A 13,798-nucleotide genomic window follows, 5' to 3' on the forward strand; every position below is an offset into this window, starting at 1 on the left:
TTTGTGTTGAAGTTTTTGTGGCTCCAGTAAGGGGGGGCAAATGCAACAATGTGTGGTGCTTCTTTGAACAATTTCTGCAGCAACCGCTGCTACAATTCTTTGCTATATGTGATCCCTTCAGACAATTAATACACAATCCATGCTTCTTCACCAACTCAAAACGCTGCTTGACTTCCATTCCGAGAAATTGATCGCATTTGAACAGTGGATGAGCATATTTACACAATTGGCATTTAATCGTGGCATCAGCCGTTATATGTGCAGAAATCGGTTTGGACTTAACAGGCTTAACATCAGCGGTTTGATTGCAATTGTGCAGCAATTTAACTGACTGTAACACTCTTGATGTTTTCCGAACAAAATCAATTAAATTCTGATAAGTAGGTCTTGCATCCCCTTCACAAGTATTTTCCCATTCCTTTAACGTTACTGGATCAAGACGCTTACTCAAGCTTTCAACGAGAACAGTATTCCAAAGATTCGCTGGTGTGTCTAATTTCTCCAACACACCTACATGGTGATCGAATTCGTCTACAAGATCGTACAAAGCAGACGAAGAAGCCTTTCTAACACTAGGAATAGTGAACAAGGCCGAAAAATGATGTTTGAGTAATAAATTCGGGTTATCATACCGCTCACAAACCGATTTCCATGCGACCAAAAAATTATCAGCATTTACCTCCAAATTAGCGACTATACGAGCAGCTTCACCTCGAAGAGCTGCTTTCAGATAATGCATTTTCTGTACAGGTGACAAATGAACGCTAGCATTAATCATGGACTTGAATATATCTCGAAAGGCAATCCATTCTGATGGATTTCCAGAAAAATCAGGTATGTTAATTTCCGGTAAACGTACAGAATGTAACGGAGCTGGTTGCGGGCGAGGTACTGGTTGCTCAGTGGCAGGCCTACAGTCAGGTAATTTACTAATAAGAGAGGCTTTGAGGTCAAAGTAAAGATCCTGAAATTGGATTCGTTCATTAGATAAAGTCAATTCGATTTCACCGTCACCGTCCGCACGATGCTCAATTTCCTCAATATCATCTTGGACACTCGCAAAATCTGCCCAAAGTTGATCGAGAGAGTCTATCCGCACCCGTACCTGATGCACTTGACCCTCCTGGTATTGTTCATTGAATCGTTTTATTAAAGCAGCCGAACCGAGAATATTCGCACGTTGCCGCATAAGCGTTTTCAATTTGGTAGCATATGAACGGATCGCCTTTTTCTTCGGCGGTGACGTTTTAATCAAGCTCATGGACACGAAATACAAATAAAACGCACCCACCTGATTGTGATGTAATGCGTTACCTTCGACGTAACCTCAAACTTGCTTTCCAGACACGTGCTGGATTGGATTTCCTTAGTGTAATTCCACGATACAGCTTCTAACTGGTAATTTCGACTTTACCAGCAAATAGCACTGCAGCGGCCGACGACGACAATGTTGAATGTTGCGAGAAATAGATCCTTTCTGTTTCTGAATCCACGACGACAAATTCCAGTTCCAGAGATTTATGCCCAACATGAGCTACCACAGCGAGAAAGATGGCTGCTCCTTGTTGGCGACGACGATTCCGTTCCTTTTTGTCTGCAACTTCGTTCCCGGGTTTCGGCACCAATTTTTGTTGACGATAATTCCAATCTCTCTCACGGGACTCGGCAGGAACGGACTAAACGGTGTAGCACTTCGACAACGACGATAACTTTCGTAAGAAAAAAAAACTTTTATACTCAGCAGGGAGATTTCTTTTTGTGCAAAGGAATGCTTGTTCACTCTTCGACAGTTCAAACAAAAGTAAAAAATGTATTCAGTTTCATCTGACAGTAGGTAAGTGTGAGCAACACAATCGAGCGCAATGTAAGTGTATTACAGTAAGGTAGGTATTTGTATGGTAAGTATATTTGAGCTAATTGTATTAAGGGAAATTATGTTTAAGGTAAGTGTTTTATTACAAATCACATTTTAATCATTTATACAACTTTAGCTTTATTCAAACGGGGCTAGATACGTTAGATGTACTAACACACACAGGTACTTCTTGAAGACCATAGATACTTTTTGCACAACTTAGATATGATTATAAAGATATTCGGTGCAGGGAGGGTGTAGCAAGTGCTTCTAAAAAGGTAGTGCAATGTTTGTAAGGACATAACTCCGGAACTACTGCACGGATTGCTATAAAACTTGGCACAGGTATTTCTTGGTCTTCAGAAATAGTTATAAAGATATTTTTATAGGAGAGGAAGCGACAATTTGACAAGAATCGATAATTTTTGAGGATCACGCAAACATTTTCCATACCTTAGATATGATATATATGGGGGAGTGGATGTAGCAAGTTCCTTTAAAAAGGGGGATGTGACGGCATAACTCCGAAACTACTGAACGGATTGCTATCAAACTTGGTACATATGCTTTTTGTTCTTCAGAGATAGTAAGTGTATTTTTATCAGGGATGGAGCGTAGTAAGTGTCCTTAACAGGGTTCATGAAAAAATGTATTTAATTGGACGAGAATCGATGCTATCATTTTGCACCAAAAATTTTGCACATATACTTCTTGCTCTTCAGAGATGATCATTAGGACATTTTCAGGGGAAAGAGTGTGTAGCAAGTGTCCTTAACATGGAGGGAGGGTATCAATGACGACAATTTATATAATTTGAAGAGAATCGACATTTAGACTAGAAGGAGGGGTTTTTGAAAATAAATTTCCATCTTCCATTTTTTGTAAAACAAGAGAGTGGCGTGAATATCAAGCTCGTAGTAGATAGTATTGCTGTTGTTAATTTAAATGCAACGCATATTTCTTTAAGGTTATTTTGAGGACGAGGGAGTGTAGCAAGTGCCCCGAACATGAAAAGTGTAAGGGAAAATTGATCGGGTTTTACGAAAAATTGATAATTCTTTACGAGTACAGCATATTTCTATCAACTAAGTGAGGTTCACAAAAATATTCACAAAAGGGAGGGGGAATAGGTATTCTCAACATTGATCAGAATTGATGAAATCATACAATCAATGTGCATTTTTTTTATTTATGTAAACTGAGAACACTGTCGACTCAAGGTGATGGAAATAAGTTTACAACAACATTTGTATTAACTGAATCGTAAATTTTTCTTTCCGGAGAACAACCAAAATGGTTAAAGCCGAGGTAAAATAAATTATATAAAAAAGTTATTCTATAGTACGAGTGTAGTTATGATGCGTTAAACAGCCTTTTGTTATAAAATAATGATGTCACAAAAATGTTTATAAAGAGGAGGGAGTAGCAAGTGTTTATAGCCATAGAAGCCCAAGGTATTGTAGATCGAATGTGACGAGGAAGTACGGAAATACGTTACAAGCACATATACATTATAATTCAAGTACGTCACAAGCACATATAGATATGAAACTCGGAAACTACTAAGAAGGTCTCTCGGAGATGGGAGTGGGTCATTTCGCTGAAAGCCATTTCGCCGAAAGTCGTTTCGCCGAAAGGGTCATTTCGCCGAATGGGTCATTTCGCCGAAAGAGTAATTTCGCCAAAAGGGTTATTTTGCCGAAAGGGTCATGTCTCCTGTATGTTATGTATCTATATATGTAAAATAATAGCAAAAAAAGTGTGTGTTGCTAATGTTCTCTGGTATGCGTGGCCCGATCTTCAAATGATTTTTTTTTGTTCGAAAGGTGACGTTTATGCGGAGGTTTTAGGCTACAGTACATAAGGAAAATCCTTCGGGAAAGTAGAGAAAAACTAGAAAATTGGTTCGTTTAGAACTGTAAATTTTCCATTCAATGCATGCTAGATCTCCAATGATTGTTTGGCGCGTATCGAATTATGCAAAATATGAATACTAGATTATTAATAAAACCGTTTGGCGCCAAACGAGCTGATTTGTGCAAAAATTGCTCTGAGCCTACTTGATTCACGTGTTTCTTTATTTAGAATCACATGTTCAATAAAGTAAGGGCGCCAAATGAACAGCATACAGGCAGTGGTGGTAAATTGCGAACCGAACGCCGATGCTTCTGCAAATTTACTCAAAAATGTTCGCCGAGCATAAGCATGCGATAGGTTCGAAAACTTTTCCCTCGGTTAATGCGAAGGTGTTCTTTGCTCGGTGTTTGGCGAAGCAATCTGATTCGAACCGTTCGGTTGGCGGACCATCGGCGAGGGCCGAGTAAACTGCGTTCGATACGATGGTTTGTTGATTTCAATTCTCGCATCCTGGTTTTGAAATTATCAATGCACACGTGATCAGCACAAAAAAAATTGTTTTGTTCGATTGATAAATCGATCAATAGCAATTCAAATGGTATTATTTTGGACATTATCAGTGTGCGTAGGGTGGCTCGATATGGAAAATAGTAAGTTTTGGATCTTTTGCTAATTTTATGGTTTTGGTTATAGAATCTATAACAATAAGAATTGAATATTTTGGAAAACTTCAGCAATCGTAGAGTGGCTCAATATGAACAGGGATATTTTTTACTCTTGCAAATTCGATGTTTAATAAACTGGTGAGTCAATAACAAAGAAAATTAAGTAATTTCAGGTATTTTCAACGAGCGTATTTAAATTTGATGTTCTATTGATTGTTGAATCAATAGAAGTTCAACTTGGATAATTTTAGACATTTTCAGAGAGCGTAGAGTGGCGAAATTTGAAAATTCGGATTATTTTTTACTAATTCGATGATTTATTAAATAGTAAAAAATCTTTGGAAATTATCTGCCACCGTAGGGTTTTTCTATTTGAAAAATTGTAAAATTTTTGATAATACCAATTCGATCGTTTGTTGATTGTTGGATCAATAGCAGTTCGAATTGAATAATTTTGGGCATTTTCGGTGAGTGTAGGATGGCGCAATATGAAAACTTGTAAGTATTTTGACTTTTGCTGATAAAATGTTTCATTTAATAGTGAATTAATATCAATTACAAATTGCTCATTTTTGAGATTGTCAGGGACCATAGGATCTATCTGTATAATGGTAAAGTTTTTGACTAATGTCAATTCGATGCTCTATTGATTGATGAATTTATAGCAGTTCAAATAAGATGATTTTCATGATGATGATAAGAACATTTTCAGCGATCGTAAGGGGGTTTAATATAAAAATTTGAAAATATTTTGATTTTTGGTATTTTAATGTTCAATAGATGAATAGGTAGAATTTTGATTCTGGATGATTTTGGACGTTTCTAGCGAGTGAGCCGTTTGTTAATTTTGGATATTCTCAGCGAGCGGTGGATGGCTTAATATAGAAATTGTAATTTTTAAACTATTTACAATTTCATGCCAACGGTAAAGCGAGAACCGAGCACCAATGCTTTATACATATTTGTTTAGAAATGTTTTCCTAGCAAAAATATGCAAAAGCTGTTCATTCGGTTTATGGTAAAGTTCACTTGCTGTTCGGCGGAGCAATATGTACCAAACAGTTGGCAGACCATCGGCGAAGGTTAATTGAGCTCTATTCGATGCGTAGTTTCATTATTTATGGTTCGCTGAAATGCCTACCTACAGCATCAAAATAAATTCACAGGCACTTCGACGATTAGCATGTTTAAATCCGATGGTTCACCACCACTACTATTTATATATTAATCAATACAGCATCCGATTTGGAAAAATAGTTCACAATTTCTCATATAAAGCTGCCTTACCACCGAATAAAATGCTTAAAATTCTAATATTCCAATTGCTATCTATTAAACATTGAATTAGCAAAAGGTAAAGTATTCCCAAATTTTTATATTAGGCCATTCCACGCCCACAAGATATGTATAAAATTATTCTATTCGAATTTAATTCATTCATCAATCAATAAAGCATCGGATCTGCAAATTCAAATACTAACATTTTTTCAAATAGAACCACACTACGCTCGCTGTAAATTGAAAATCCTATTGGAACTGCTATTGATTCATCAACTAATAGGACATTGAATCGACATTTGTCAAAAATTTTAAAATTTTCCAAATAGCACCACCCTACGCTCGTCGAAAATGTCCAAAATTATCAAATTTACATTGCTCTTGATTCACTATTAAATGGAACATGAAATCAGCAAAAGTCTAAATATATGCAAATTTTCATATTGCACCACCCTACGCTCGATAAAAATGTAAAAAATTATTTCCAGAATCAACAGACCATCGAATTAGTCTAAGATACAATTTTTGTAGATTTTTCAAATAGAACCACCCTACGGTCACTGAAAAGTCCAAAATTGTTAAATTTTAATTGCTTTTGAATCAATATTTAATAAAACATCAAATTAGTAGAAATCAAAAAATTTACAAATTTTCATATTGCGCCACCCCCGCTCGCTGAAAATGTAAAAAATTATCCAATTCGAACTGCTATTTATTCACTAATCAATAGAGCATCGAAATGAGATTAGTCAAAAAATTTTCTATTTTCCATATACAGGCACCCTACGCTCGTTGTAAATGCCCAAAATTACTCAATTTTAATTGCTATTGACTAACCAATTTATTCAATATCGAATTTGCAAATGTTGAAACATCTTCAATTTATCATATTGAGCCACCCTACGCTCACTGAATATGTACAAAATTACCATACTCTGCTAAGCTACCCAAAAACTGAAACATCCAGCCGCAGCTGACAAAGTTCGGTTCATCCGAAGCAACAGCCTATAGTACTCGAATCGGATGTTCATGAACATACTAGTAACGATAGGCTCACAAACTAAAGCATCGGTTCTTTCACCATCAGCATCGCTTCTTGGTTCGGCGATGCTCGCTCGAACGATGGTATCGGCAAATTCATACTCGCGACGGTGGTTCGCTTTTTGGTTCGGAACGAACACGTTTTGCGTGTTCGGAATCGATGCTTTACCACCACTGCATACAGGTTTCCATTTTCCGATATATAAATTTGGGTTCAATACCGTGAAGTCAAATTATGAAACGACTTTAAGAAAAGAAAGTGAATAACGGTTTTTTATGATTCGTTGTTTTCCTAATATTCCAGAAATGTGAATTGTATCTTCTTGATAGATATAATTATTGCTTTCACAATGTACTGGGACAACAGGATCAGCACACCTCAGCTGCCACTTCAAATTAAGACCGTTAACTCAAACACCAAAACTGTTCGGCTCTCTTTTTTTTTCAAATGATTCCATTCGAAATAGTAAGATGTTTTTTGTTTTTTTTTTTGGCCTAAATTTTTCATAAGCATTTCCCATGGTATACCTTTGAAGGATTTTTTGGACGGAATTTTGTGTAAATTTTTCTCGAAAATTTCGTCAATTGCTTCAAATTGCAAGTTCGGTTATTTATTTGAGTCCAAACGTCTTCATTTGGCCCAAACGCGATTCGAAATATATCAACCCAGAGTATTCCGAAATTTTAAATTATTTGCATTTGAGTAACTATGAACAGTTTCGTCCAATATACTCGAACCATCCCGTTTGCCTCCTGTTTTTCAATTACAGGGTCCGGCACTCGAAGTGTAACCAGTTTGGAAAATTACTTTTACTTAATTCAAAGACAAAATGTGTAAAAATAATACAAAATTCAGAATCAATTCATTTTTGCTCGATATGACCACCTTTTGCCTTGACTTGATGACTTGAGAGAGCGAAGGAGTTGCTTCGTTTGGCCGAAAGCGGTCAATTTCCGAACATTGTATTTTCTGACGAGAAAATTTTTCCAATTGAGCAATTCGCTCAAAAAAATTATTGTCCGCGCTGAAAAAAGTTATTGTCCGCGAGTGGGCCAAAATACCTGCAAGTCACATTCGGCCAAACGAAGCAACTCCTTCGCTCTCTCAAGTCATCAAGTCAAGGCAAAAGGTGGTCATATCGAGCAAAAGTGAATTGATTCTGAATTTTGTATTATTTTTACACATTTTGTACTTTGAATTAAGTAAAAGTAATTTTCCAAACTGAATTTATGGCCTTTTTAATTGGTTACACTTCGAGTGCCGGACACTGTACATCGATTGAACCGAGATTTGGGAACACATCGACATGTTTTACCTATTCGAACGATTCACTCTTTTGCTCATAAACCGTCAAACTGATTGTGTTGTATTTTGCTTGAATCATTTGGGACTTTGTACGTGTGTACCTGATTTGGGAAAAAATGTTGAGATCGAATCAAAAACAGTTGTCAGATGATTCATTTTTACAGAACACTCTACCATTCTACTTCACTAATCTCGAGCAATCATGAGGGTCGTTCGATTATTCTAATTCAAGAGTATTCGAAATAATATCCATCCAAAGATAATTTTTGAGCTGTGAGAAATTCACCGGGACAGCTACAGGTACAGAAATAAAAGGAACAAGTACAGATAAGTTCAGGAAAAAATAAAGAAGGTACAGGAACAAGTGCAAAGTACAAAACCAAGTACAGAAATGAGGGAAACAAGTGAAGGAAGTACTGGCACAATTGAGTGCAGAAAAAGGTACAAATTGAGTGCAAAAATGGTACACAAGTTACAGGACCAAATACAGAAAATACTGGAGCAGGTATAGAAAGTACAAGAACAAATTCTGGAACAAGCACAGAAAGTACAGGAAAAAAATACAAATTACAGAAAAAAAACACAAAGTACAAAATAAAGTGCAGACAATAGAGGAACAAGTACAGAAAAAAATTAAAAGTTCAAAAGCTAATCGCAAATGTTGTCGAGACAACAATTTTGAATGGCAAATTAGAAGAAAAGAAAGTTTTCATTCCACGCATTCCAACGATGCCCACTGCTATGCCATTTCAATTTGAACGTCTTTTTCTCATCCGTTTAACTTTTCTATTACCATCAATAATCGTTATGAGTCTGTAGCGTGAATTTAGAGTTTTTTTCCGGATGGTAAATTGTACGCTGCCTGTTTGCGTTTCGGCAAACCATCGGTTTTATATATTTTGTCCTGTTGTCCGCGATATAAAAAGGTTGGGGCCACTATCATAGAGCATTATAATGATATTTTTCTTCAATAATCATTAAAATTGATAAGTAGTTTTGATTTTCTACATCTGATCTAATATTATTGCACTACGAAGTGTGCAGGGGTCCGCTAGTCCTGTATAACTGATGTGGCGCAGCCACATAACCGAAACCAAGCCACCGAGCCGACGCCAGCTGAGTCGGCCGCCAACCCGCCGTCGGAAGCGGCGGCCTCTTGCATACAAACCTGTAACCGCCTCGTTACTTTGCTTCAGTTAGGTCCGAACGATGTGGCGTAGCCGTATTAGATATTTTTTCATTTTCACTTAATAAACAGAAAATACCACATACATTTGCCTGGTAGATACACCTATGCAATTGTTTTGATGCTTAGTACCTAATAGTCAAAAAGTTTTCTTGGGAACTCCGTTCTGAGGTTCATGAATCAACTTTATTCAAGAGTACAAGAATCAATTTTTATTCAAGAAGTACAATTGTTGGTCAACAAAACGGGCGTTGACGCTATCATCTTTCATTTGTCTTTATTTTAAATCAATTCTATCTACGATTTCAGGATTCGGCAAAATAACCCTTTCGGCGAAATGGCTTTCGGCGAAACGGCTTTCGGCGAAATGGCTTTCGGCGAAACGGCTTTCGGCGAAACGGCTTTCGGCGAAATGACCCTGATCTCTCGGAGATTTATAGAGAGAAAGGTGTTTTAAGGTGGTGTTTTTTTCTAACAAAAAATGTTCAAATATAAAACTGACCCAATTGGTCGAGAATGCTATGATAATTGTGATTATTGTGAGATCTGAGATGGGACACTGATCAATCGCAATCTAAATATAAACGGTCAATCGGTTCAATCGGGTTGTCGTCTAAGTTGTGTTTCATTACAATCAGATTATCAATGGGGAGGGCACTTTCTGATTTTTTTTCGGCTTTACCTTCACGAAACATTTCCGAGCAACGCCGGGTAAATCGGCTAGTATAGGATAATTTGATTAGCTTTGTAAAATTTTCACAGTGAAAAATTCGCTACAGTGTTTAATATCATAGAGAATTACACAATTTGGCCCTTTTGAATGCCAGATATTGATCCCGTACGGCATTTTGATAATGTTTTTCACTGAAATGTTCAAATCCGAAATGAAAAAATCGACATCCAAATTGTGTATGTTGCTATTTAGAACAATAGTTGTATATCGAAAAAATGATGCGAAATTTTACTTCACTATACTGTATACGGCACATTTTTCATCCAGTTATAGTTTGTAGTAGAACTTTCTGCTGATTTGCTATATAAAAGGTTCTTTTCAGAACCACCATTATTTTATCATAAAGTACTGTACTGGTTATTTTACAATATTTGATTGTATGTCCGAATGTATAATGTAACTAATCTGTACACGGGCAAAATTCCGAATTTCGAAATGAGCAAAACCAAGTCATGATTTGGGGAAAATAGAATATTTTCATGTTATGATAATACACCACGATTAAAAGTTCCATTTGGACTGATTTCGTTGAAATTTAAGCGTAACGCACTTCACGTTGTTCGGTATAACTTCAGGCGTGTTTCTGATACGATTGTTATCTTTGCAACATGAATTCAGGAATTAAACGAAATGGTGTGAAAGTGTGTGGCGTATTTTTTACACGATCCTAACTAATGTCTCAAATGATGTACATTTGAATAGCAAAACAGTGAAAAGCACAACGAATTTATTTTATTCTGAAGAATCAACATTTAAAATATGTTTTTTGAAAAATCTCGACACCTAAAATAACGTGTTTACTTGCATTCCAGTTTTGATTTTGTGTTTCAGAATTTAAACATTTAAACGAACTGCATGAAAAAACACATGAGAATCAAACCTCTTAGAAAGAAACTTTATGTCGAATTCTTGCAAATATCAGGGATTGATTTTTCCTTTCATTTTTTCGAAACATCATTTGCAAAATCGTCTTATTTTAAACATTTAGGTAAATCAATACAGCTTGTGTTGTTATTTCTATGAAACAAATTAATCAAAGTGGTTAAGAAAAATAATTTCTAATTTTCGTTAGATGGTGTTAAAAATTCACTTGCGGCAGTGGGTTCAAAGTGATATCCGGATAGAAAATTGGTGTAACGAGCTTTAAAGGAAATACATTCCTCAAGTAACGCATTTTCGGACCATGATTAATTTTCATGGGAGAAGACTTTTTGCCCATGGTCTCATTAGAAGTTAAAATGATTGGTTTCATGATTTTATAATCATGACAGCAGTAACGGATTTCTTTCCGTGTACTTTAGTTTAGGCGTATCGTTTCAAATTTTAGCAGTGAAAAAGGGAAAAGCTTGCACAATTCACGCAATCGAATAACTAATTGATATTCGTGTCAGTTTTATTCGTATTCACGCCAATCCGGTTATGTATCTGACATTATACACCCGTACTTTTTAAGAATCCGTACTAGTTTTAATTATAACTATTGCATTTACAGTTATGCATGCGCTATGATGTTTTCTCTCGATTGAGTTGCTTAAAAAAAAACAGTTGAAAAATATACATATGAAAAGTCATAACACCTACCTTGCAACCCTCACAGGTAAATGCTCCGAAGTGAAATCCGGCGGCCGGTTCGCCACACACCTTGCACTGCTGGTTCATCTGAAACAAGGAAAAGCAGAAAAATGCAAGTTAAAATAAAACCGCTTTTATTGAGCAACCAACAAACAACAAGAAAACCTACGGGAGAAACTACGAAAGAAGATCAGTAACCGGGGATAATGATAAAGTTAATTTTAATTTAGGCAAACGATACGCAAAGTAATAAAATGAATTGACCCTGCCCGCAGTAGAAAGAAAAAAAAAGTACAAAAACTTGACCCAATCCCTCGCAGTAGAGCATTCAAATCGACGATGATATTAATAATAATAATAATAATTATAATAAAGCGAAGACGCTCCGAGCCAATTCAGCAAAGTATCAAAGGAAAAGCACGCCATTGCCGGTCACCTTAAAATATCTGTACGAAATTAAAATCAATTTGGGTCCAGCATGACACCCTTCAACCAGCAAAGAAAAGAAAAAACATCACCAGTTTAAAAATCGTCAAAGCAAAAAAACAGAATACATGTTGGATGGTGGTCTTCTCGCCGGCCATCCCAACACGATTATTATTCCGTTGTGTGATAATTAATTACAAATAATGATAGCTGACGGCATCGAAAATCAATAAAAACGATCATGGCGGGCGGTGGAGGAATCTCCGGCTCCTCGATGTCCATGCATTTAAATGTTGGTCCTGCCCTCCGCTTGGTGTGCGTTACACAGTTCGCAATTAACGTACTTGTGCGGTTATAAATGAAGCCTCCCCAAACGGTGACAGCCGCAACACGCTGGGGTTCATAAATTTCGAATGTAAACAATTTGACGATGCGGTGTGTACCGCCATCGGCGAGAAACCCATTCGTCAGCTCCCAGGGTAGTCGGCGATCCGTATCGAATAATGTCTGGAACACTGACCGATTTTTGCAGCATCCGGATTTAGCTGCTCAGGTTGCCGTTGGTGACAGTGTTGGTTGCGTAAAGAAAACTGTCGCTACGTGATACAATTGTACGTTGGCCTAATGTGAAAATTATTATCCTACAATCACGTAATGTGAACACAAAAATAATTCGATAAATTCCGTTACGGATTAGAAGTCGTCGAGTGGTAAATGTCTCGAAATAGATCAGTAGCTGCTTGTGTCGCAAAACAGGCCCCGTTAATTGTTTAATTTGTCCATCGATCAACTGTCGCTCTATCAAGACTCATCATCATTATGTTGCACGGTAGTGTTTCCGATTGAAACATCGTGCCGCCTAATTGAATAATGAGAGAAAAAAACCCGTCCAACTCGAACGACAACTAGAAAAACCTCAACCACTACCATACTTCGTCATATCACGGCACTCATCGCATCTGTCAAGGAGATCGCTAATAATTTAGCAACTTTTTTTTTCATTGAACATTCATAGTCGTACATAATTTCTTCATCATTGTATCCATCTTTGTCGCACTTGAATTAGTCATTTGGATGAGGTTTATCTCAGGGCGGCTTCCGAGCAAGCACCTTCGCCCTTCGGAGTTCACGTCACGTTATCGTGACTGTGCGTGTTCCCCCATTAAACGAAACAAAACGGTGATTGATTTTCTTGTCCCATCAATCTGCTGCCGCTGCGGTACGGTTCTCAAGTGACTACCAATGTCCTTCGGTTTGGTGGATAACGGAGAAAAACATCAGAGCCGCTCCAATGAAATCATGTCGACTGGTAAGATTATCTTTTTAAGCCAACAATAAGCTGCCAATTACGCACTTCGCACGAAATTCATACAACGAGGTGAGAAAGGTTTGGCTTATTGGTCACGCACGAAAGTCGTTGAGCTGAGTCAAGACAAGAAGCTAGATTTATTATTGAATGCTAGTTTGAAAAAAAAAACAAACCGTTAGGAAAACAAGCAATTTCATTCATGCAGACGGGAGCATTTTATTCCTGTGTTCAAGTCTAGTGCTGCGATAATTTAGGGAACAGGAAATTTTACAGAAAGTTGTTTTGCAAAATGGGTGTTATTTTGTCAGAATAGAATTATTTTACTGAAACCCGTGAATTCGTCAAATTCATTCCATCGGGACCAACCGAAATCAAAACCACATTTGTCCGTTGCGAGTATTCGCCTTTGATGCGTCAGATGTCAACTCGAAGAACCCCATTTCGGTTATCAGGGTATCCTCCCAATTTTGCGTGAAAAGCAACCAATTACAAAATTCGTATCCTATACTTCCTTTATCATACGTTCGTTACAATCACGACTATAAGTAGATTCTATCCACACCGATTTCT

At 37.0% G+C, this 13,798-nt stretch overlaps 1 protein-coding gene across 1 annotated transcript in view; it reads right to left on the reverse strand.

Annotated features, from left to right (window-relative positions):
• Window positions 1-13,798, reverse strand: part of LOC131439311 (protein embryonic gonad-like) — a 365,978-nt gene that overhangs the window by 131,917 nt on the left and 220,263 nt on the right. Inside the window, exon 2 of the mRNA XM_058610190.1 lies at window positions 11,503-11,580. Within this exon, the coding sequence (XP_058466173.1) occupies window positions 11,503-11,580 (78 nt within the window). The remainder of the gene's footprint in view (window positions 1-11,502; window positions 11,581-13,798) is intronic.

The sequence above is a fragment of the Malaya genurostris genome, chromosome 3 (assembly GCF_030247185.1).
Source record: "Malaya genurostris strain Urasoe2022 chromosome 3, Malgen_1.1, whole genome shotgun sequence".
Lineage (NCBI taxonomy): Eukaryota > Metazoa > Arthropoda > Insecta > Diptera > Culicidae > Malaya > Malaya genurostris.